This window comes from Kogia breviceps, chromosome 20 (assembly GCF_026419965.1).
Source record: "Kogia breviceps isolate mKogBre1 chromosome 20, mKogBre1 haplotype 1, whole genome shotgun sequence".
In the NCBI taxonomy this organism is placed as follows: Eukaryota; Metazoa; Chordata; class Mammalia; order Artiodactyla; family Physeteridae; genus Kogia; species Kogia breviceps.
The window spans coordinates 22,053,102-22,079,561 of NC_081329.1; the positions used below are offsets into that span (position 1 = coordinate 22,053,102).

At 34.5% G+C, this 26,460-nt stretch overlaps 1 protein-coding gene across 6 annotated transcripts in view; it reads left to right on the plus strand.

The window, feature by feature from the left end:
• The window catches only part of WRN (WRN RecQ like helicase), a 117,735-nt gene extending 91,774 nt beyond the window's left edge, over positions 1-25,961 (plus strand). For 4 of the 6 annotated variants that reach the window (XM_059049271.2, XM_067022412.1, XM_067022413.1 and 1 more), the window contains 12 exons: positions 1,170-1,340; positions 1,417-1,514; positions 2,532-2,601; positions 3,436-3,512; positions 9,235-9,310; positions 9,539-9,651; positions 11,320-11,434; positions 12,361-12,492; positions 15,144-15,306; positions 18,817-19,031; positions 22,494-22,628; positions 25,188-25,961. In XM_059049271.2, coding sequence (XP_058905254.1) covers positions 1,170-1,340; positions 1,417-1,514; positions 2,532-2,601; positions 3,436-3,512; positions 9,235-9,310; positions 9,539-9,651; positions 11,320-11,434; positions 12,361-12,492; positions 15,144-15,306; positions 18,817-19,031; positions 22,494-22,628; positions 25,188-25,307 — 1,485 coding nt within the window. In that variant the 3' untranslated portion in view covers positions 25,308-25,961. The remainder of the gene's footprint in view (positions 1-1,169; positions 1,341-1,416; positions 1,515-2,531; positions 2,602-3,435; positions 3,513-9,234; positions 9,311-9,538; positions 9,652-11,319; positions 11,435-12,360; positions 12,493-15,143; positions 15,307-18,816; positions 19,032-22,493; positions 22,629-25,187) is intronic. The other 2 variants (XM_059049273.2, XM_067022414.1) reach the window with 1 other exon arrangement.
• The last annotated feature ends 499 nt before the right edge of the window (positions 25,962-26,460 follow it).

Sequence of the window (26,460 nt, forward strand, 5' to 3'; positions counted from 1 at the left end):
CAACAAGAGAAGCCACTGCAATGAGAAGCCTGCGCACCGCAACCAAGAGCAGCCCCCGTTCACCGCAACTAGTGAAAGCCTGTGCGCAGCAATGAGGACCCAATGCATCCAAAAATAAATAAATTTTTTAAAAAGGGGTAATCAGGGCTTCTCTGGTGGCGCAGTGGTTAAGAATCCGCCTGCCAATGCAGGGCACACGGGTTAGAGCCCTGGTCCAGGAAGATCCCACATGCCGCAGAGCAACTAAGCCCCTGCGCCACAACTACTGAAGTCCGCGCGCCTTGTGCCCGTGCTCCACAATAAGAGAAGCCACCACAATGAGAAGCCTGTGCACCGCAATGAAGAGTAGCCCCTGCTTGCCACAACTAGAGAAAGCTCACGTGCAGCAATGAAGACCCAACGCAGCCAAAATAAATAAATAAATAAAGAATGTCTTTTTAAAAAGTGGGGGGTAATGAGAGGGCAAAGTGAATAGAAAAAGTTCTCTGTGGAGAGTGAAGGTGGGGAGGGTCATTTCCATTAGAGGACAAGAGAATTGCATATCATGGGCTAGCTTCCCCAATATTTCTAGACCTTGATGGCTATGAAGAGGGCAAAATATCTCAAAAGCATCAACTGTCTAGCATGCACCTGCTTTTTCTGATGTATCTCAGTGAAGCAGCTAAATCAGAAATGATTAAGTAAACTTTGCTGAAACATCACGGACAAAAAGCACAGTAATGACAACAACACAGCGGAAACCTGAGTCTTGGCACTGCAGTCACGGATTACCAGCTATGGGTCACACTGCCTTTAACACCCATGCTTCAAGTCTTGAGCTGTAGGTGTATGATCACGGTTTTCAAACAATAATGTGAGTATGTTAATAAAAGGTCTAAATAGCAAAGGTTAAATATTCCAAATATATCCAAACCTATGCATTGGGAAATACATGTGATTTATATATGAAATTTCCTGCCGTTATTTAAAACAGAAAAGGAACACTATTTTGAGTGTATTTATTTGTGACTTAAGTAATCAGAGCAAGCAGGAGGGGTATAAAAATTCCGTAGGTTTTTAAAGCTGAAATTTAGTTTTAAAGCCAAAGAATCAATAGACGGTTTTGTGTTTTACATCTCCTGTTTAATTAAATAAACATTTTAAGAAATTGATTTTATGCCTAATTTCAGAACTCCCAGCGTCTTGAAGATAAATATCGCAGTCACAGTTTCTTTGGCACTGGCAAGGATCACACAGAGAATTGGTGGAAGGTTTTTTCCCGTCAGCTCATAACTGAGGGATTCTTGGTAGAAGTTCCTGGGCACAGCAAATTTGTAAAGATTTGCACCCTTACAGAAAAGGTAAACAATGTAGAAGTCTGCCTGTTTGATTTAATTTTCTCACTGTGTATTAAAAGATCCTTCTTGTGTTCAACAGGGTAGAAATTGGCTTGCTAAAGCCAAAACAGAATCTCCTCAGAGCCTTATCCTTCAAGCTAATGAAGAATTGTGTCCAAGGGAGTTTTTTCTACCAAGGTTCATTTTTCAGATTTTTTTTTTAACTTCTGGGTTTTCTGTTGTTTAAATGATTCATTTTGTACCAATTTACAGGTACCACACAAAGTAAAATGAGTAAAGATAATCATTTTTGCATACCTCTTTTAGTCAGTTTGGGGGTGGGAGTCAGTAAGGAGAATGATAAATCATAGAACACTGTCTTGGTGAATAGGAAGTACATGACTGTAGTACTTAGAAAGCTGCTCTCCTGTTGATTAAAGAAGTGTATAGCACAGGGAACTATATTCAGTATTTTGTAATAAACTATACTGGAAAAGAATCAGGAAAAAAAATATAGATATATACATACATATATGTATAACCAAGTAACTTTGCTGTACACCTGAAACTAACACAATATTGTAAATCGACTATGCTTCAATTAAAATAACTAAATAAATAAAATAAAGAAGCAGCATTGAGTTAAACGTTGAAGAATCTATATACCATATTTCCTTATGTATAGAGGACAGGAAGGGAATACACGTGCTGCCTACTTTTTAGTACCTTTACATGTTATCGATCATTTAAAATTTTTTTTTAAATTGAAATATAATTGACATTTAACATTGTGTAAGTTTGAAGTGTACAAGTGTTGGTTTGACACATTTATACATCGCATTGTGATTATGACAATAGCGTTAGATAACACTTTTATCACATCACTTGAATAGCACTTCTTTTTTGTGTAGAGAACAATTAAGATCTAGTCTCTGAGCAACTCTGAAGTTTATAATACAGTATTATTGACTATAACCATTATGTTGTGCTTTAGATTATCAGTTTTACTTTTAAACTTAAAAAACTTTAAAGAGTTTTAAATCTAGACTTTGAAGGGCTTAAGCTCTTTGGAGGGGAAAAATCAATTTAAAAAAGCATCAGTTCTAAAAGAGTAATATAACCTTATCTGACCTTCTAAGAGTGGAGGTGTGATGATTCATGTATTAGATAATTACATTTTAACATTTGAAATAATTTAATTTTATTATTTTTCAGTTCTAAAGCTGTATCTTCCAGCACTGAGCAACATTCCTCTAATCAAGTACCAATTGAATTAACTTCAGAGGTTTGTTTTTATTAAAGAGATGTTTCTTATTATTTCATTCTTTATAGATGCAACTCCTGTTGAAAATTTTTGTTTTATTTCCACTCAAAGAGGAAATTGCCATATATAACAAGATATAAAATGCGGAAAGAGAAATGATATGAACAGAATAAAATATGCAGTATATGATTTCTGGGGTTAATAGAACAGAAGTATCTGAGAAAGTAATTTTTTTTTTCTTTTAAGCCTATTTTATAACTCATTTGGCTTGGATATTATAACATATTTTATAATATCTTTTTTTGGATATTATAATATTTTTAGTTGATGGAAAAATAAGCCTGATTCCTAAATGTTCTCATTACAGTTACATAGACACATACACATACACACCTTTTCTTGCTTTGTTTTGGATCTTAAGTAACTATTACAGATTAAATACTTATCCACAGGCTGACTTCCACTAATGAGGATACTGGGGTGATGGGTGATGGGGTGATGGACAAATGTGCTGAATTAAATTTTCTGGTGAACTTTTTCTGCTTTATTGAAGTATACACAATGTAATTGAATCATTTTTGTGACTTTGGCTCTTGCTATGTCTCTAAAATTCTTTTGATCATATATTCTCTAGATTTGGGAGGAATGGGATATTATATTGCATTTCTAACTGCCTTTAGAGCCCTAGAAGTTGATAATTCATGAGCTTATTTTCAGATGATTTATTTGATGAGTTGGTTAGTAAAAGGAAAAATTATTATAATATTTTGTATCTTATTTTCTCCATTTTTAAAAGTGTTTTGAAACTTCTCTTTATTTTCTTTTTTTTTGAATGGACCTTTATATGTTTAAAAGCAGTCCAGCCTGTATAAGATGTATTCTTACAAAGCACATGATAAAATTTCTTCTGGGAGTAACATTCCTGAAAAAAGGTACAGAATTCACATTTTTATTTTCTTTGCTCACTTTATTTGCACTTTTTCTCATTCTTTCCTAGAGAGAAAGGTCTGTCAGATGTTGGGCTATTTCATTGGCAGAAGGAAGTTAAAACATAAGCCTCTACTATTATAATTATTAAAGCAGACTTATAAAATGATAGTTTTAATATTAATTTAATAGCTAACACTTCTGGGCATTATTATTTGCCAGACTCTGTGCTAAATGCTAAGCATTTTATAAGTAATATCTCATTTAATTCTTACAATAACCTACGAGTTAGCTACTATTATTTATCCCCATTTTACAGTTGAAGAGACTAAAGGTTAAGCAGTTAACTAACTTGTTAGGAGCATCCATCTAATAACAGCTGACTTTCAGATCTATATTTGTCAACTTCTAGCATCTAAACACTATTATTATATTATATTATATTTGTATGAAATATATATATTCCCACTCCATTTTCAAAAAAAAAAGATCTTATGGCAACATAAAATGGTAGATATTGGGGTTGGTAGAGAATAAAGGTAATGCACCTATTGTGCTTTCAAGCTTAATGACTTTCTGACTTAATAAAACTGTAGAGAATGTACAGAATTACAGAAGGTCTGAAAATGGAGAATTTAAAAAACTTGTTAGGACATATGCACAGATTAAGTGGACTACTCTTACATACATAGCAGGTGAAAGAAAATGGTTGGTTCTTTAACGGTTTGCTCACTTAGATAGGTAATACTACTTTGGATCTGATAGAAACATTAAACATTCCCTGTGGGATCTTCTTTGTGCCATGTACTATTCTAGGCACTGGATTCAGTGGAGGATAATAGAGACATAGTCACTGGCCCTCACAGAGTTTATATTCTCGTGGGATATACACATAAGGGAACAGAAAATTACAATCCAGGGTTGTAATGCTTTGGAAACACTTTGGAAGTGACACTTGAGGCTTAAGTAGCAGTTGGGTGAAGTGAAGGGATGTTTTCTAAGCAGAGGAATGGTCCATGTACTAAAACCTGAAAGCAAGAGAGGGTATGACATGATTGAGGGATTCAGCAGTTTGCTAGCAATTCCCTGATAGAGGGAAGCAAGGGAGTGGGAAAATTTAAGACTGGAGAGTTGAACAGGGTCTCAAATATCCAGTTCCTTTCAAGCACTCGATTTGATCATAAAAGCTGTTGGGCACTGAGGAAAAGTTTTAGGCAGAACAGTGACATGATCAAATTTATGACTGAGAACAGGGGTTGACAAACATGAAGGATCAGATAGGGAATAATTCAGGCTTTGAGGGCCATGTGGTCTCCGTCTCAACTACACAGCTTTGCCGTTGTGGCCTCAAAGCAGCCATGGATGATATGTAAATGAATGAGTGTGGCTGTGTTCCAATAAAACTTTATTTAGGGACACTGAAATTTGATTTTCATATAATTTTCACATGTCACAAATGTATTCCTCTTGATTTTTTTAACTATTAAAAAAGGTAGAAGAAGCCATTCTTAACTACAAGCCTTACCAGAACAGACAGATTTGGCCTGTGCACCCCTAGCATGCCGGCCCGTGGTAGATGATTCTGTCTGTGGAGGGAATGGACTGCAGGAGGATCATAGTTGTAGAGACACAAATAGGGAGGCTATTGCTGTGTTGTTTGCAAGAGGCTATGGTAGATTAGTCAAGGGAAGTGGCAGTGGGTGGGGAGAGAGAGATTTGTAAGATATTTAGGAGATAAAATTGTTAGGACTCAGTGATTGAAAAGATAGGCAGGTTAAGGAAGATGGAGGACTTGACTGTGAAGCTTGGGTTTTTGTCTTTGATGGTGGGTGAGTGCTGCCATTTCCTTCACTGGGCTGTGTAAGAGGAAGACAGGTTTGAAGGGCTGCATGTTTAGGGGATGAGGTTAAATTAGTTTAGTGATAGACATACTAAGTTTGAGACACCTGTAGAGTGGTCTAGAAGTTAATTTTAATATATGGGCTTAGTGTACAGAAGTAAAAAATATGCTTACATATCAATAACCTATTTTAAATTTCATTTGAATTTTCATTAAAATAATACATGTGAATGTTTTTAAAAGTCAGTTGAGACTTAAAGGCATATAACAAAGCACACCAGTTCACACCCTTCTGAAACCCATTTTGTTCTGTTCTATAGAAGCAATAACCCTTAGATCTTCTGACCAGTTTCTATGGTATTGGCCTCTATATTTCTTTTTTAAAAAACACCTTTTTGGGACTTCCCTAGCAATCCAGTGGTTAAGACTCTGCGCTTCCAATGCAGCAGGCATGGGTTCGATCCCTGGTCGGGGGGGAGCTAAGATCCCACCTGCTGCACAGTGTGGCCAAAAAACCAAAAAACCCCCACCTTTTCAGCATATATTTTATTAATATTTACTGTACATTTCTCTTTGAAAGGCTGAAAAAAAGTGGGGAAAAGGCTAAGAAAGAGGGCTATTGTTGACAATACCTCATCTTTCCTTTTTTTAAAAATTGAAGTATAGTTGATTTACAATATAGTTGCAGGTGTACAGCGTAGTGATTCAGTATTCTTACAGATTATACTCCATTAAAAGTTATTACAAGATAATGGCTGCAATTCCTTGTGCTATAAAATACACCATTGTTGCTTATATATTTTATATATAGTAGTTTGTATCTTTCAGTCCCATACCCCTAATTAGCCCCTCCCCTCTTCCCTCTTCCCTTTGGTGCAAAACCTGTGAGTTTTGCATATACATTCATTTGTATTATTTTTTAGATTCCACATACAAGTGATATCATACAGTATTTGCCTTTCTTTTCCTGACTTATTTCACTATGCATAATATTCTCTAGGTCCATCCATGTTGTTGTAAATAGCAGAATTTCATTCTTTTTATGGCTGAGTAATATTCCATTGTATGTATCTACACCATATCTTTTTTATCCATTTGTCTGTTGATGGGCATTTGGGTTGCTTCCATATCTTGACTGTTGTAAATAGTGAACATTGAGGTGCATGTATCTTTTTGTATTAGTGTTTTTGTTTTTTCTGGCTGTGTACCTAGGAGTGGAATTGCTGGATCGTATTGTAGCTCTAGTTTTAGTTTTTTGAGGAACCTCCATACTGTTGTCCATGGTGGTTGCATCAATTTACATTCCCACCAACAGTGCACAAGGGTTCCCTTTTCTCCACACCCTCTCCAGCATTTGTTATTTGTAGACTCTTTCATGATAGCCTTTCTGACAGGTATGAGGTTGCCTCTGTATTTCTAAGTGACATGCTTAGATTACTATTTTTTTGACTTACCAGTTTTAGAAATTTTCTGTTGACATCCTATAATGGTAAATTAGGGCTTGTCTCCCATATCCCCTTCCTTCATTTTTTCTCCATCAATGTCACCCCCCCTTCCTTAGAACAAAATTATATTTCAATTTTTGGTCAAATTAATAATTCATTTTTACATTATTGTATCTACTCAAATATTATATAACACTAAGGCAATCTGTGTTATTATGGCTACCACACTTAATTTTCCTTGATGTTAATAATTCTCTTTTTTATTTTCTTTACTTGTTTAGTGTTCCTATTACTAATTTTTTTTTATAGTAGGTCCTTGTTGGTTATCTTTTTAAAATATAGCAGTGTGTACATGTCAGTCCCAAATTCTGAATCTATCCCTCTCCCCAACCCTTCCTCCCTGGTAATCATAAATTCATTCTCTAAGTCTGTGAGTCTGTTTCTGTTTTGTAAACAAGTTCATTTGTATCACTTTTTTTTTTTTAGATTCCACTTATAAGCGATATCATAATGATATTGGTCTTTCTCTGTCTGACTTACTTCACTTAGTGTAAAAATCTCCAGGTCCATCCATGTTGCTGCAAATGGCATTATTTCATTGTTTTTAATGGCAGAGTAAGCTATTATTAACTTTTATTTTCTCCTGTTTTCAATCTGTTTTTATTTGTTTACTCTCTTGGAGAGTTCCTTGACTTTATATCCCCTCCCATCTAGTGACATTTTAATTTTAGATATCAAATTTTTAATTTCTAAGAACTATTTGTTCTTGTTCTCTTTCTTTAATCATGTATAGCAATCTTTTCTTGATTCATGGTTACAAGATTTCCACTTATCTCTTCAATGATATGCATTATATATTTTGGGGTTTTTTTTTTAAGATTTTCATGATTTTTCTATCATAATTTATTCCAGACTTCCTGAGATTCCTTTTTTAAAAAATAAATTTATTTATTTTTATTTATTTATTTTTGGCTGTGTTGGGTCTTCGTTGCTGCACACGGGCTTTCTCTAGTTGCGGCAAGCGGGGGCTACTCTTCATTGTGGTGCATGGGCTTCTCATTGCGGTGGCTTCTCTTGTTGCAGAGCATGGGCTCTAGGCAAGTGGGCTTCAGTAGTTGTGGCACATGGGCTCAGTAGTTGTGGCTCACGGACTCTAGAGCACAGGCTCAGTAGTTGTGGCGCAGGGGCTTAGTTGCTCTGTGGCATGTGGGATCTTCCTGGACCAGGGCTCGAACCCGTGTTCCCTGCATTGGCAGGCAGATTCTTAACCACTGCACCACCAGGGAAGTCCCTTATTATATATTTTGTACTTTTATTCTGTGCACTTGTAATAGCATTCATAGGCAAAACATTTTCTAGCAAACATTTCCCACATATTTTTCTGCTTCAGGGATATGTTACACAGAATTTTTCCAGTATATATGATAATAAATTTTTTTGTGAAATAATTTAAAACACCAATTTGCAAATAGTCCATTAGTATAAAGATTTCCGTAAATACTAAGATAAAAAATAAATATCTTATTATTTAAAACAAATTTATAGTTGTCTTGAGTCACCTGATATGACTAATTCTTTGAACTGGAGTTTTCTTTCCTCATGTTCAAATCTCTTTATTCTAGTGGTAAAATCTGATAATTGTAAAAATGAAGTCTTACTTTACACTGTAAATTTTTAATTCTTGAAACAGGGAAATTTATAAACATTTCTTAAATATCAAACATGTTCTTCTCTTTCCCCCCCAAAAGCAGAAATTTATTTAAATTTGACACCTTTTACATAGGGTACAATTTCATTTTTATAACTTTATAAAACTTTATAACTTTATAATTTTATAACTTTTCCTCTTTATAATTAATTTATCCATAAAATTGCCTCTTGCAGAACCTGGTTTTCTATCTAGTTTGCTGCCTTGCACCTTTCATACCATGTTAATTGCTAATTGGGTGTTTTAAATTCTTCTTTCGAGGAGTCAAAGGCAAAATTACTCCTTTTGGCTTTTTTTTTTTAGTTTGATTCTGAAGAAAAATGTGAATAATTTGATTAATTCCATGCTAATGTTCCTCAACAGCCAAAAAATAGTGCTATCACAAGAAGAATTATAGATGGTATCATTCTTGGTTAGAAAAAGTTTTACTTTGGTATAGATAAGGAGTATTTTCTTTCAAAGTATTTGATTGATGAGGAGGAGGCATATGCTGTTCTTAATTGCACCAATTTTGTGATTGACTCAAATTATAGTTTTAACTTTACCTCTATAATGAATGTATTCGATACAAAATCTTTAAAATCTAGGCTGTCATTTAAGTAACAGTTGCCTTACTGGTATTGTGACAAATAAATGTTAATATTGATTTGGAAAGATATTCTCATTTTGGGGGCAAAATAAAAAGTGAACTTGGAGAAAGAAAAGCTTTTATTATTTCTTTTTAAATGTTTTAGCATCATGGTGCCATCACCAGGAAAATATTACAGGTCCTCAGAACCTGTTATTTCAGCTGAAGAGCAGGAGACTCAGGTATGGCTTTTGTAAAAAGGCACTTAGTTTTTGAGAAGATAGTTAGAGTCTATGCATGCTTAAAATTCTCTTGCCAGTATTTAAAAAATTGTTCTTTAGCTAAGAGTCTTAAGATACAGTTCATTTTTCATCCTAAGGGGGAAATGTAATATCTGAAGCTCTAAAAATAAAGGGCTGGATTTTTCTAAGTACATTTAAACAAATGTTGTTTCTTTGCTTTTCGTTCAGACTACATTATATGGCAAATTGATGGAAGCTAGGCAGAAACATGCCCATAAAATGAATGTTCCTCCAGCTATTCTGGCAACAAATAGGATACTGGTGGATATGGCCCAAATGAGGTAAACTATTTGCATATTTCTAACTTATTTTCTTCTAACATAATAGATTTGTAAAATACATCATTTAGTGATAATATGACTATGGCTCCAGCAGTCACATCCAAGAGGTGGATCCCATGTTGCTGCCAGTGATCTGTTTCTTCACTGAGCTTTAGTCCCACATGAAACCAACTGTTTTCAGCAATCAGATCCAGTGTATATAAAATCTAACTCACTACCCACCAACCCTCCGTACATGCATTTCATGCAAATGCCAAAACTCTTCCTTCTGAATTCCTTATTTTTGTTAGTCATACTATCATGTTCCTAGTCACTCCTGTTTAATACCTCTGATACTGCTTTTACTCTTCTAACATATATCCCCATCTTTCTCTTATTATATAGTTTTTAGACTTTTTCATTTCAGTGTTCCTTATGTATCTGTCTATGCTTTTCTTTTTTTTTGGTGACACCATGGTAGTTCAGACCATTACCCTTGGACTGTTGCAAAAGCCTCTAATTAGTTACTCTTTCTTTAGCCTCTCTGTCTTTCTGTTTCATCTGATATATGAATACCAAATTAATCTTTATCATGTTGGTACTTTTGCTTAACTACTTTCCCACTGTCTTAACTTATTTAGCCCACAATTCAAGGCCTTCCATTTATGGACTTAAACCTTCTTTTCCATCTGAGTCACAGAATTTCAATGCTTAATCTTACCTAGATGGTTACTATTTGTTTGTCTCCTTTTCAACTTCCATATACTTATTTACAATGTTGCTTCTGACTTGTAGTTTCCTTGATTTCCCAAAACTCCTGTTAGGAAATCCTTTAAGATCTGGCTTTATTGTTATTTGCTCCATGAAGCCTTCCATGTTCTCATCAGCAAAGTGATTCCTCTGTGGAATTCATAAAGGACTTTTAAATGTAAATTTAAAAGATGATTCTATGGCACTTATTACATAATGCTTCACTTTTTTGTTATTATTGGTATTCATGTATATGTGTCTTCTAGATTTTAAACTCTGTGATGAAGATGTTATATTCCTCATCTTTTTGTGTTTCCCAAAGCACCTAGCACAATGCCTGATAATCACTAGGTGGTCAATAAATACTTAGAAGAAATTATTTCCAAAGAATTGTTGCTTGGTAATTGTACTCATCTTGTATACTTCCTTTTCAAAAACTGTTTCTGTTGCTAAATTTCATTCAAGAGATGTTACTTTAGAGAAGAATTTTCTAATAATGTTACATAGTGCATATATCTTATAATAATTATTTCATTAAAAATAAATATTCAAAGACCACATTTTAATATTCAGTGAAGATGTTTAAAGGAAAAGGAGTAATCATTAGATTGGCAGATTTTTAGAAAGAAAACATCAGACATTCTCTTCATATTGGACACAATAAGAAATATTAAAAGCCTGAAGTAGTTAGCTAGTTTATTGTTACAGGTAAAAACTTTGTAAATAATGAATGAAATTTTCTTCTGAGTTTCTTAGCCTCTTAGTTGTCCTCTTAGAATCATAAAACACAATTACTTGTTTTATACATTGTTTTTGGTTGCTGGAAAAAAAATCCATGTTTATTGAGTGTCAGTATTAAAGCTAAATGTCTATTAGCTGTGTTGCTGGAGTGGCGACGTTTCAGTGGTTTCTTGACTTTGTAATTTTTTTAAACGACAGACCTACTACAGTTGAAAATGTGAAAAGCATCGATGGTGTTTCTGAAGGCAAAGCTACAATGTTGGCCCCTCTGTTGGAAGTCATCAAACATTTCTGTCAAATAAATAGTCTTCAGGTAAAATACTATGGTTTGCAGGAGCTCTGAGAGAATAAACTTTTTTTGACAATTACAAAACACCCTTCAAAAGCAGCATTTTTCATTTCTATGCTGGACACTTAGAAAATGAATCAGATAGTTTCTATAGTAAGTCAGTTATAAAAACACGTTAGTTACCTATTTTTTAAATTGAAGTACAGTTGACTTACAATATTATATTAGTTTCAGATGTACAACATAGTGATTCAATATTTCTATATATTATACTCTAAAGTTATTATAAAATATTGGCTATATGCCCTGTGCTGTACATTACATCCTTGTAACTTATTTGTTTTATACCCAGTAGTTTGTACCTCTTAACTCCCTTCCCCTATCTTGCCCCTTCCTCCACCTTTCTCCCCGCTGATAACCACTAGTTACCTAATTTTTAAGATGATTCTGAAGTAATAGTTGTCAAATCTGCTTATGTCTGTTTATTTTGTTGAGAGGTTTTGTTTTTAAATCTGAATAAGTACTGTATTTTAGACTAAGAAGTTATTTTACTTTCAAATGTAGATAGAAATTAAAGCTTCATTCACTATTCACTTCTGGGGGATTATGGGACTAATTTAGAGGCAGAGTGGTCCATATTATAGTTCATTTTTAGTCCATCTTATTGGCTTAAAGGGAAGACTAGGAATTTCTAGTTTTATAACCATGTTTGTAATTACAAATATTTTATTCAAAACTTATTCCCTCTAGCCTTATTTTACCTTTTAAAATCAACATGTAAAAATTAAAAAAACTTTTTGAGCTCCTCATAAAAAGGGAATTTGGAGCTGTTCCTTAGAGGTTTTATTTGTGTTATTTTTTTCCCTAATAGCTAATGATCATGTTGATATTCTATCAATCATTATATTGATATTATTTTTGATTGCTTGTGCTACATTTAAATTTTGTAGACAGACCTCTTTTCAAGTACAAAACCACAAGAAGAACAGAAGAAAAGTCTGGTGGTGAAAAATAAAGCAAGCTCACTTTCACAGTCTGCAGCCATCACATATTCTTTATTCCAAGAAAAGAAAATGTGTTTGGTAAGTGTTACTTTCAAGTTAGAGGGAATTTTAAAATTTATCTAAATATGTTTTATCAGCTTTTCAATATCATAGTTGAGACTTGGGATAAATTTCTTCTAATCCTACAATATTTTATGTTGTTTCATTTTATAACTAATTTTAGAACAGAATGTCATTTGCTTTTTCTGCTAAGCCCTTTTCTGTTAATTAAGTAAAAACAGCAAGTATAGTTTGACCATGATTATCTTATAGAGGTTGTATCAGAGGTACTGGTAAACACATTTATAGCTTAGGGATATTGGAGCAGCCATATTTTAAGACTCCATATTTTTTAATGGGTTTAATAGTTAAAAAACTATTAGTGTATGTACTGATAAGAGATAATCTCCCAGATACATTGTTAAGTAAAAAAGAAGATGCATAGCACTGTGAAAAACATACGTAAATGTGTATGTTTATATATTTTCATGCTTATATATTCACATATTCTTGGGTATGTATACAAAAGTGCATAGAATATCTCTGAAGGATGTCGAAGAAGCTAGAAATAAGTTAAAAAAAATAACAAACTTGCTTTTCACTCTATCTCCTCTAGTGTAATGTTCTATTTTTTTTAACCATGTCTGCTTGATGGTCTTCGAAAAAAATCTGATTACTGTGAAAAATGGCCATACTTAATGTTTCTTCATTGTTTTGGCATAAGTCCTTAAGACTGTTGAGATTTTTTAAATATACAAAATGAAGGGGATATCTTAGTGGAATAGGGACAGAATGAGGCTTCCAGCCAAGTTTCACTAATTTGCATTCCTGTCCTCTCTGATGTTAAATTGGTTTAGATTAGGCTGTATGGTCCAGGGCCTGCTTGTCCTGTTCTCTGTGTCTCCATCCACTAGGCTATGTTGCACACTTTCTATTCTGGTTAATATCCAATATAAATAAGAATGAACAGTCCATAGCTTATCTTAGTCACTTAATATATGTTCTACTTATATAGCCAAACTCCTTAATTAAAAGTTCAAAAGCCATTACACAAAGAACCAAATAATTCCATTGAACTATTTTTGAAACATATTACATGATAAATAGGAATTTTAAGTTCATTCTCTTATTTAAACAGTAACTTGGGCTTCCCTGGTGGCGCAGTGGTTGAGAATCTGCCTGCCGATGCAGGAGACACGGGTTCGTGCCCCGGTTCGGGAAGATCCCACATGCCGTGGAGCGGCTGGGCCCGTGAGCCATGGCCGCTGAGCCTGCGCGTCCGGAGCCTGTGCTCCACAATGGGAGACGCCACAACAGTGAGAGGCCCGTGTACCGCAAAAAAAAAAAAAAAAAAAAAAAAAAAAAAAAAACAACCAAAACAGTAACTTACATGTACATGTTAAACATGTTGGTATATACACAATTTGACCAAATATGTATGGTATAACTGTATATAATTACTAAGAAAATATGGAATAGCCTCCAGATTTTTAAAATAAATTGTATTCTCATACTTAGTGAGGATATGAAGTTTCATGTATTATATTACATATTCATGGTTAAAAATGTGAAGAGTGGTATATCTTCATTTGTGTCTTTTGCTATTATTTGGTTGTATATTATTGTGAAATATTGTGGTGTAATTATCTGTACTTCCCAGGAGTCTGAGGGGGTCTTGCCAGTTAACCACAAAATTAAACATGCCTAAGGACTGATTAATCAGGAGGAATAATACAATTAGTTTTAGGTAATACGATGCCTGGTATCAAATAACCCTGATATTATGCACACATGGTACACATCTTCTAGTAGAAAAAGTGTAGACATTTAGTGAAAGTAACTTAAAACCTTCCTTTGAAGGATGAAAATATTGCTTTAAATGCTCTATTTTGTGCAAATATCAGCATTCATACAAATACAGTCCAAATTCAGACTCTCAAGGTGTGTTAAAAAAGAGTGTCATGAAATAATTTAAAGCTGAGTGACTAAACTTTCTGAATGTTTAAAAGAATGTTTTATCTAACAGACATCTTAAATGGACTTGGAGCTACATTTGTTTAAAAGCTACATAAATATGTAACAGTGTCCTTAATTTAGCACAATTCATGTTAAATTCAATGCTAGGCAAATGATGACAGCCACTTGTAAATTGCGGTTATTATTATTTTATGAATAGAGCCAACTTAAAGCACTTTTTAAACTCTTCTTGAGAACCTTTTCTAGAGTACATTTGGAGCCTTATGTTATTGCTAAGCATTTTACGATTTGTCTTCCTGGAAATTCATGTAACTGAAGTACTGTGTGTTATTTCAAGTATATACATTATTGGGTTACAGTTTACTGTATTTTTAAAAAGGTTGTGGCAGCTATTAGACTTACATAGAATGACTACTCTCTGTCACTAATAGGTTTTTAAGGTGAATAATTACAAAGGGATGAGGATTGATTTCTTAGCTAAACCTGGGTGATTTTGCCTTATTCAATATAATAAGTATAAAAAGTAGCACCTGTGGAGTTCCAGCATGTGAGTCATTTTAAAGAATTCGTTAAAATGAGAAATTTAAATGAAGATTTAGTCCACTGTTTATCTCTCAGTGAACATTTGCTACCTGAAGGCTTTGGACCTTGTATTTCTATAACAGCACAGTGGAAACTTAAACTCACCGGTTGTTTTGCTGCTATTTCTCTAGAAGAGTGTAGCTGAGAACAGGATTCTGCCTCTCACAGCAGTTGGCATGCACTTGTCCCAAGCGGTGCAAGCTGGCTATCCACTCGATATGGAGCGAGCAGGTCTGACTCCAGAGATCCAGAAGATTATTGCTGATGTTATCCGAAACCCTCCCATCAACTCAGGTGATAACCATGACCCTCCTCTGCAGCCTTAATGACTTGAGTCATGGAACCTAGATGAAGTAAACAAGCAATCCCCTAATATTGTTCACCCTGATCGCATTAACCCTTTATGCTACTATGAAAACTTTACTTTTATAATGCTTTTTATTGTTTTAGAAAAACAGTCTTTCTTTCCATTATCACTGAGAAGTCTGAGTCTGAGAAATTCTTGCTTTTTTTTTTTCAGCTTCAGGTTACAACTTCCACACCCATCCCCCAAACAGTGCTCTTTCATCCTTTTCTAATTTCTACTTCATCACTTGAGAAAAACACACATTCATTCCCCATAGCTCACTGACTCTTAGCTTTTTTCTAAATCTTTCTGACTCCCTGTCACTGGTTTTACCTAAGTAGTCTTTCTCATCAATACAGTCAATAGTGTCAGGCACTGTGGCGTTGAAGGGATGGACAGAGTTCTCTTGGGCCCCTTGTAGAAGGATTTCCTCCTGTCACTTTGCTACAGAACCTCAACTGTGCTCTTGGAGATCAAGCCCCTTTGTTTGCCTTGCAGAAAATTTTAAAATATGCCTATTTAAAAATTATTATCGGGGCTTCCCTGGTGGCGGGGGCTTCCCTGGTGGCGCAGTGGTTGAGAGCCCGCCTGCCGATGCAGGGGACGCGGGTTCGTGCCCCGGTCCGGGAGGATCCCACGTGCCGCGGAGCGGCTGGGCCCGTGAGCCGTGGCCGCTGAGCCTGCGCGTCCGGAGCCTGCGCTCCACAACGGGAGAGGCCCCAACAGTGAGAGGCCCGTGTACCACAAAAAAAAAAAAAAAAAAAAAAAATTATGATCCCTTTTTTACAGAAGTAAAGATGAGGTGGATTAGAAGGATTTTCACACCCTAAATGTACAAATGTAAAGTAGGTGTGTTATAATTCAATAAATATGATAAATTTTTTCTGACTGTTAGGACAGAGCAGTGGACATACAAAAAGCCTTATCTCCAAAGCTGCAGTACAAATAGTTAAACTTATTACCTCAAATTCTTTCCCACTCAGGAACAAGTATACAGTTCTCCCCCCAAATTTAGAAATAAGGGAAAACAGATCACAATGAATACTATACTTAACTGATCAGAACAAAGGTATTTAAGTCACCTTCAAAGGCAGCATTTGTTCTAGGCTTGAGCAAGACTTGACTGAAGGACACCTCCATCTCTCCTTCCATTGCTCAACCTTGGAGGCAAGGAGAGAGACAGAGGGGAGTTTGGGCAGTGGTCCTCTAAGTTAGTTCCAGGAAACCGAGGTTTCTCTTTTTACTATACCATGTTAAAGTTGTCCTGCCAACTATCTAAAGGAAAGAAATGTGCAATTTCTAATCCTGGTCAATGAGACTTCCAAGTGTTTTCAGGGCCTGTTGATAGCTTACGTCAAGATCTTATTTGAGGGCGATAACCTTAACAACTAATTCTGCTTCTGTATCACAGCTTTCTGGTTATGATTTGATTTCCCATGTAGGTCTGTCTATAGGGAAAATATGCTCTAGTCTTGCTCATCCGGGTACTTACTTATATGATAGTTGTGAATTCATAATTGGAAATTAATGAATTGGCATTTTGTGAGCTTGGTTAATGTGGCTCTATTAAGGTTAAAGTAGGTTTGTAAATCTGAAAACGTGAGGGCCAAATCCTGTACTGTGATAAAATATCCAAGGTCACTTAGCTGTGAGTCATCTTGTGAGGAAGCTAGCCAGCTCTCCTGGTCACTCTCCAGTCTTTCTAACTTCAGCAGCCATTTTACTAGAAATTAAGGAAGAGGAAGGACAACAGTAATTAATTGCAGGGTTAGAATTGGGATTGTATAAAACCTCTCTTTCTCCAGTGCAGAATGAAATAGTATTTTAGAGAAAGTCAAAGACTCAGATGCCTTCTTGATTTTAATACCCTAGAATTATTTTTTCCTTTATGTATGTATTGTCTCTCAGGATTTAGAGAAAGCTATATCTTTGATGAGCTGTTTGATAGTATGCAGTATTCTCTGAAAGAGTTTGTGCACTTTTTTCCCCTTTTTCCTATTGTCTTTACTATTATACACTGAGTATAGCAAATACATTTTCATTCAGTTAAATATTAAATTGAAATTCCAAAGAACAATGGAATTTAAATTATACTTATTAAACACTTACTTCATCTTTCTGTCAATACACTGTATATAGGTTGTACAAATAATACGAAAAAATATATTATTATAATTTACTTCCAAAGCCAAAATTGAGAAAGTATCATGAGCTCTAAACTTTCTTTTGATTGTATGGTTATCGTCTGTAATATATCATTTATTGATGTGAAATTTTATTTTTGAATTCTTATTTTTCCTTGATAAAATACTATTCTCTTATTGGAGGAAACATTGTTGAGTTATAAATTATAATAAGAAATGAAGATATCTGTGCCACACTAATGATTCAGATATAATAGTTCATCTTTTACTTAACTGTAGCCATATCACATAATTTAGTGTTTTAATGAACAAGTTTGTTGGCATTTAAATTTTGCACAATCTTGAATTGAGAATTTTCTATATTTTATTATGGCATAATCTTAATCTTAAAAATAGAGTATTTGTGAATTGAGAAATTATATCTATTATTTTCATGCTATCTTATTTGCTAAGTAGGTTTTGTCCTTGTAACAATATCTTAAGGAATTCTGTACCTTTTTATTCTTTTAGTTTTTTCCATGTTTATATGACTTTAAGCTTCTTCTTTTATGGAGTTGAGATTCTAACTATGCTTAATAATAAATGAAGCAAAGTATTTAATGAAGTACCTGGAAAGTATTTTTAATAAGTTTGTTCTTTCATTCTTTATGTGCATGTAACTAGAAAATTAAGGGTGGCTTCCAAGGGACCGGCCACAAAAGTAGGGCTAATATGATCTCTTTGAAGCACTGAAAGAATGCAGGCGGTGCTCATTATTTCACTCTCCAATAGATATTTTCAGCACTTACTTGTGTGGAAAGTTAGGGCAAATAAGATCTGAAAATAAAATATCTTTCCCAGAAAACTTATTTAAATAATAGGCATTTTAAATAGTTGATGTGTTTTGTTATGCTTCGATAGCCATTGAAAGAATCCTTTTTATTAGCATCTTATTTACAAGTATGATTAGCTTCTATTTTAAGGATAAATTATTTTCAAAAAATTAACTTATAATTGATATTTGGAATTTCTGTGGATGGTGGTTTTGATTCTCACGGCAGCCCTCAAAAGACGGTTTGAAACAAAAGTTAAGCAGAGTCGATAACCTGACCTGACTCTGGGTCTTGGAGGCAGGGGTGCAGGTGGGGCAGGAGTGAGGGGACATGTTTTACTCCGTTTCTGTTCTGTAAGGGGATAGGCATTTGAAAGAGGAACATTTTCTTTGGCCACCTTCCTCCTTCCTTTCTACAAAACATGTCACTATTTCCAGCTCATAGGTTTTCTGCAGTGTTCTGTGTAATTTATTTTTAAATCTTTTTTTTTCATCCTTTACAGATACAAATAAAATTAAACTAATTAGAATGTATGTTCCTGAAAACATTGACACCTACCTTATCTACATGGCAACTGAGATCCTGGAAAAAGACTGTGATAACAGGATGCTATGCCAATTTTCATGTGATTCCAACAAAAAGAGATGTTTCCCCAACTCTGAAGAGAGCTGTTCAAATTCTAAGAGAAGCAAGGAAGAAGTGGGCACTAATACCAAGGTGTTAATTATATATAGAATTTTCACATAGTGTCAGATTGTTCAATTTGCCTATCTTAATACCAGAATGCTGTATTTTTTGAACTGTTATAAATTCTGATAGAAGGTTACTTTTTAGAAAATCTCGGTGCTGTATTTCCATTGCTTTTCATAAATCCAATCTGAGAAAAGAGATTTTTTAAACACCGGGAAGAGGAATATAGTCCATCTATTTAGCTTATTGTATGGGAATGTCAGCTTAAATTTTCCTCGGGCTTCCCTGGTGGCGCAGTGGTTGAGGGTCCGCCTGCCGATGCAGGGGACACGGGTTCGTGCCCCGGTCCGGGAAGATCCCACATGCCGCAGAGCGGCTGGGCCCGTGAGCCATGGCCGCTGGGCCTGCGCGTCCGGAGCCTGTGCTCCACAGCAGGAGAGGCCACAGCAGTGAGAGGCCCGCGTTACCGAAAAAAAAAAAAAAAAAAATTTTCCTCTACCTTATATTGACTATACAGTCTGGAAATTCTCTTTCTTTCATAGATAGATTTAACATTGGCTGTAAGCATATGGTAGTTGATGTGGTTAATGAAAATAAAACCAAATTCTATGATATATACCTCCCCAGATACTAGAATTTGTCTATCATTCTGTTACTCCTCAGGCTCTGTTCCTGTTAAATTAAATCTCTCAGGTACAAAGATAATTGTTGGCTCATGGTCCTGGCCATATCCCAATGCACTTTTGCATGATCAGAGAAAGACCATGAGTTTAGTATTATTTTTACATGGTATATTTTATTAAAATCAAATGCTTTGAATATTATTGCTCTGTGTGTTATGTGAAATAAATAGTAATCAGAGAATAACTATTCTTTGAACATTGTGACTCTACTAAATGATTGCAAAGACTTGAAAATTTGACCTTTCATATCTTCCAGGTCTAAAGTTCCATGATAAAAGTTTGTGAAAACTATAATTAACTCAAAAATTACTTTAGTTCCTAGATCATAAATTCAGCATGGTGGTAGGTGGTTGCTACTATATTTATATTAGATAATTAGGGACTTTATTTCAGTTCTAAGTAATCTTTATAGGATTTCCAACAGTTAAACTCCTTTTCTCAATAGCTTAAAAAGTAAGAGGAACTGATCTTTTAAAATTCTGTCCTTCAGTTAGATTTGTATATAGTCATGTACTAGATAACCTAATGAAATTTGATTAACTGGAATTCTTTACATTATTTTGGCAATTGAATTAGCTATAAGAAGGGCATTACTAACACACCACTGTAAAGCAACTATACTCCAATAAAGATGTTAAAAAAAAAAGGGCATTAAAGGAGATATACATTGGGCAGGTGGTAGTGAAATTTGGCTGCTATTCTCAGCCTTTTATTTCTGAAATCTATACCAGGTGCATAAGACCTTATTTTTTTCCCCAACTGTATCTGTCAATAGGAAAAGGTGTAACTTGTTATTTTTCCTGAATATTGAAGCACATTTATAGTGATATACTGTTTTAACCACACATTAATATTATTGCTTTCCTCCTATTGAAATAATATCATATTCTGAAAAAAGAGTGGGGGTATTTTTGGGGGGTGGGTGGAAATTAAGCCTACCAGATTCAGCCTTTTCTTTTTCCCCATTTAGGGGAACAAGAATATTGGGGCTAGGAAGTAGATTAAGGAGTGAGTGAGCCAGCCAAAGTGTTTTTCTTTCGTCTGCCTTCCGGTATAGAAAGCTAATCTGAACACTGTAGAGGCTGTTGGAGGCCTGGTTTCAGGATGCTTCATGTGTTAACATTCATCTTCTCTACTGACCTGGGTTGTATCCCTTAGTCTATTTCATCTGATGATTATGAGGTTTCTAATAAAAAATAATGTCAAAACAAATTCTTCTTACTAGCTGATGCATTCTTAGGTTTACATCTATTGTGACTGCGGTTAAGATAGAAGCTCAATCATGCCTACGTTTACTGGAGGAAGATTATGTCTTGATAATGGTAGTTCTGATTCAGTATTCGAAGGTACACAGTGGATTCTTTAAATCTGTAGTTTTTTTATTTCTGGAAAGTTTTCTTAAATTGTAGATTTAAAATTTTTGTATTTTTGTCCCATTGCTTTGTAGTTCTTCTTAACGGACTTCTGCTCTCTATATGTTGGATCTTCTTTACTGAGCTACAATATCTGTCACTTCTCATGAATTCTTTTTGGCTTTTCATTTCTCTTTAAATTAAACTTTTCTTCTTTTTCACCATCTATTTCTGTTTGGACACAATCTGTTGTTGCTATGTTCCTTATAGTTTAATATTCACTTCTATAATTTTTCCTTTTATTTCTAATTCTTTCCAGAGCTTTCCCCCTCACTTTTGAATTTTTCTGATTTTAATTTATGGTGTTGGTTTTGAATTATTTTCTTATAAAGGTTTTCAGCTCATTTTAGGAGGTTACAGTTTTCTATATCTTAGCAAGTTGGTGTCAGATTTGACCTCATAACTTCCTGTTGCTCCTTTTTGTGTGAAATTAGTTTTACTGCACTTTCAAAAGACAGCATGCTTCAGGATGCTTCATGCTTTAGTTTTTCCAAGTTCCCAGAGCTCTCCTGTTGTTTTTGTGTAGCATTCAAAATAGGGAAACTTGATTTATGACATACCTCGTTCTGCCACTTTTACCTGGGCTTTCTCTTCCCTTTGCCTCTGTTATATCCGTCCTGCTTGATTTTGATTTAACCCCAGCAATTCTCAGTGTCGGGCCTTCACCTGCAAGTTCATAGGTGCCAGCTGCTCTAGTCACTTAAGACACTGCTGTGGACTCCTTTCCATCGCCTGCTTTTGGGTTGGGCAAAGGCCCTCCCACTTTTCAGATGCTGTTCTCAAATAAACCTTTCCAGTGTATACCTGTGGGCTGTTTGGTTCTCCTGTTCTCAGGCACCTCACTGCCTGCCTCTGTTTTCTCCCACACAGATACTGTACCATGCAGGTCTTAGGGCTGTTGGTGGTTTTTCCTCACATGCTTGTAGTTTCGGTTTCCTGAGGATACCTTTAATAAACTTAGTTTCTTTGTAAATGTAGATGATGAATTTTTGATTTTGCTCCCTAATTCTGTTTTAATGCTGGGATTCAGAGAGATTAAAACTATGCTGCTGCTGCCACCATCTTCCCAGAACCCTCTCCTCATATGTCACTTTTTTCCATCTTATTTTTCTTGACTGCCTGAGAGGGGGTGGGGGGGGGGAGAGAGAGAGATCTCATGTTCTGCCAACTGAGTTTCATTATAAATTAAAACATACAACATTTTTATAAACTACTTTAAGATACTCAGGAAAAATGCTGGGGGGGGTAATATTATTATAATCATTATTGTTAAAATTCAGTACCTCAGAATAATATGAATTTTCTTAAGCTTTGCTTTTTTAGGCATAGTTTGTTTTTTTCCTATGGAAATAGTGCATGTAATAACTATTTTGTATTCCACAAATATTTTAAAGGTTGATGGAAAACATTCTTGTGATTTTTCACTGAAAGATGAGAGTCACGGAAATTCACTAAAACTAATAACTTCCTGGAATCAGCCATTCAGCGATCCCCAAATAGAAGATTTCTTTGTAGATTCTCTTTCACAGGTAAAATTGATTTAATAAAATAGTTTTCATGACAAATATATTATGCTTGATAACTAATATACCTAGATTTATCTTAGTTTTTAGATGAAACTAAATGCAAATATAACGTACGTATTTGCTTACATATATATGGGTACATATAATCAGCAAAGAGTTAATGTTTTATATTCTCAACTTAATGATAGTGGCTTATTAATAGAGCTTGGAGTACCAAGTAAGTACTTACTTAAATTTTTATTATGATTGCTGGGAATTTTAGCCTTCTACTAATGAAAGAAATAGTCACTGAAAAGCGTTGTTTCTGTTATTAGACCTCATAATTAAAGTCCTCCAGATATACATTCAGTGTAAGCAAGTGTTTTACCCCTTTCTCAATGAAATAAGCTCATTTTTATAATGATAGGATAAATGCTGAATATCATATTCTATCAATATAAAAGTGTTGTGGAAGATAAAAGACTTGAAATGATATTAGCTACCAATTAATGAATACCAAGAATAAATCAGGATGTGTTTTGATATTTTGTAACTCCAAATAATCCAGTGATACAGTATTATATACTGTTATTGTCTTTTTCTGTGTGAAGAAATCAAGGCTTTAATAAAATTCATAAGGTCATACACGTAGCAAGTGACTCAATTAGAACTCAAACCTAGTTCTGTTTTTTTTTGTTACTTAGGCTTATTTTATTTATTTATATTTATTTTTAATTGGAGTATAGTTGCTTCACAGTGTTGTATTAGTTTCTGCTGTACAACGAAGTCAATCAGCTATATGTGTACATATATCCCCTCCCTCTTGGACCTTCCTCGCACCCCTCCTCCCCCATTCCACCCATCTAGGTCATCACAGAGCCTGTCTGGTTTTAAAGTCCCTGCTTATTCCATAGTATTCGGCTACGGCTACAACAGGACTTCAGGTTTTTTCCTTGGCTCTGTTATTGTTTGGATCTTGTACTCTGTTTTACTTTTTGGCTTTGTTATAATTTTAACTGGTTTCCTTCCTCCAATTGCCCTTAAACTCTAATTGCAAGCAATGATAGTTGTCTGTGGCTGTAAGGGATTTTGATAATAAAATTCTGGGGGGAAGAGTATTTCTGGGCCAATTTTATCTCTACCCAAATGCCTTTTATCCATGCCACTTTATATCCCTAATACTTATTATTTCTAAGTCAAACATTATAGTATCATACAGTGTATAAATCTAATCTGTTCTCCTGTTCTTCTCTTCCCTGTGAGGAAATAGGTGCCTGGCAGAAAAGTTGATATCTTGGCTGTTTTTTTTCTTTAGCTTTTGCTAAAGTGTGAATAGCCCTTTCTTCGGCACTGGATTTATTTAAGTTGGAATAGCTAACAGCTTTTACCTTTGAAAAAGATAAGGTCACACAGTTTTTTTGTCAAGAATTTTTTACTTTTTTTTCCACCTTTAAATATTTTGAAGCCATTTTAAACACAGAAAACATAATAAAACATAGCAAGCAGTTAATGAACAATTCATAGATGTAGTCTTCATTCTTGAAATGGAATAAATTATACTGGTATGTATACCTTAGGCTAACAGACACATTGTAACTTAGATGAGACCACCTTACATTAAAGCCCTCAAATAGTTCCAATAAATAAATTAACTCTCCCAGATTCCAAAGTATAGTCATGTTAGAATGATTTCTCCCTCGTGTTGGTTTAAGGAGCTAGAGTTCAAGCTGAGATAATACAAATTAATACCATTTTGAGCTTATAGAACTTACCTATTAAAAGTTTTAATAGGTATTAAATTACCTATTAAAATTTGTTTAATGTACAGATAATATAGTACACAACCACTGCCTTTGGGTTTAATTTTGTTTTCAGGGACCTTTAGCTAGGGTTCTGAAGCTTCATTTGGTGCACAGGTCCCCTAAAATTAGGCAAAAAATCGTGCATGTGTACGTTTGTCTTTTTTTGTCATAAATGGACCTCTAATTTTTATTAGATTCTCAAAAGAGTCTATGAAACAGAACGCTTTTTTTTTTCATTTATTCAGCAAATGTTTTTTGAGTACTTGCTATGTCTCAGCAACTCTGCAAGGTCTTGATGATGCTTGAACCACTCTCCTAGTCTGTCTACCACTGTAGATGTACAAGTTGTATGCTTTTTTAAATGCCTAATATAACTCTGTGTGTGTGTGTACACATGCTTAGGCAGATGCCTTCCTTGGAACATTAAATTCACCATTTTGGCCAAGCTAAAGCAAATACACCATGGGACATAGATCTGAAATAATATCCAGTTCTTTACTTTCCAAATGAGAGTATACACTTGAGTCTCTAAAAATAGGTAACAGGATGGCAGGTAATTGCCTAAAAAAATGATATAGTTGATTTTGTCTCTCTCTCATGTATTTATTTTTGGATCTAGAAATAAATTCTGTAGATCTCATTATTCTGTTTTATTTGGAAAGGGAAGGCTTGTGGGTGTATATTCAATAACCTATGTTACTTTGCAACTGAGACACATTTTCAGCAGTACATATATATATATATATATATTTTTTTTTTTTTTTCTGTTTCTTTCCTATAGACTTCGTCAGAAACCTCAAAGAGAAAATTACCTGGGTGGTTTGCCAAAGGAAATGAGACCTTACCTGATGCCAGCAAGAAATCAATGGCCAAAACTAAAAAGAAGGGTCTTTTTAGTTAAACTGGCAACTGCCAGAGGAATTATGTGTGTCTTGCTGTGTTATAAGAGGGAAGCTGTATTTCATTTCTGAAAAGAGTGGGGAGTAATATTTTTGTTTAAAAATTATTGTAATCTCAAAGTAAAACTCACCTATTTATTGAACAGCTGGTGTCTTAAAACAGCCTTGTGCAATTCACATAAAGTTGAGTCTTCTGAGAACCTGAGTGAGTACCTCATAGAACAGAATCTTAGTTTCCTATGAGATTGCTTTAAGAAATCATGTTACTGCCCTGTTTTCTAATCTCTTTACTTACTTCAGCAGTATGTTTGGAATATGTAATGTGTGGTGATTTAATATAGATGACAGATTATCAGTTGTAAGTGATCATGTGTGTGATATGAAATATTCCTATATTACCAAAATTCTGTCTTATAAATGAAGAACGTATAGTTATTTTACAAATTGTTTTTTCTATTGTTAGAAGAAACTCTTATACACATTTAAAAATGATATTAGTGGCCCAGACCAGTGAAAATGAAACATTTCGGGTTCTTTGTAAATAGAGGAAAGAATATAACAAAGAAGACCAATTGTACTAGACAACTATGCACTTCTTATGTTTTATATGATTTCTGTTATTTTTCAAATAATAATAAAAAGTCCTTAGTACTGAATATTATAAAGATATGTATTTTAAACTTTCATATACTGAACTACCTTGAGCACCTTTAATTTTTTATGTCAGAATTTGATTCTTATATCTCTTTATATAGCACATATAACTGAAATATACAAAACACATACACTGAATTGTGTAAATCATAGTTGATATAACTTTAAGCAGTTCACCATATGGCATTTAATTGACTTTTTTGTAAATAAAAATAACTGTCATTAATGAAGAAATATATGTTTGCCGTAGAAGAATTAGAAAATCCAGAAAAGTGAAAAAAAAAAAAATCACAAAAGTTCCACTGGTAGGTAATCAGTTAACCCCTTTCATGTATCCTGCCAAGCCTTTTATTTATTGATTGATTTTGGCTGCACCGTGCAGCATGCAGGATCTTAGTTCCCTGACCAGGGATCAAACCCATGCCCCCTGCAGTGGAAGTGCGGAGTCTTAACCACTGGACCGTCAGGGAAGTCCCCTAACCAAGCCTTTTTATATTCACT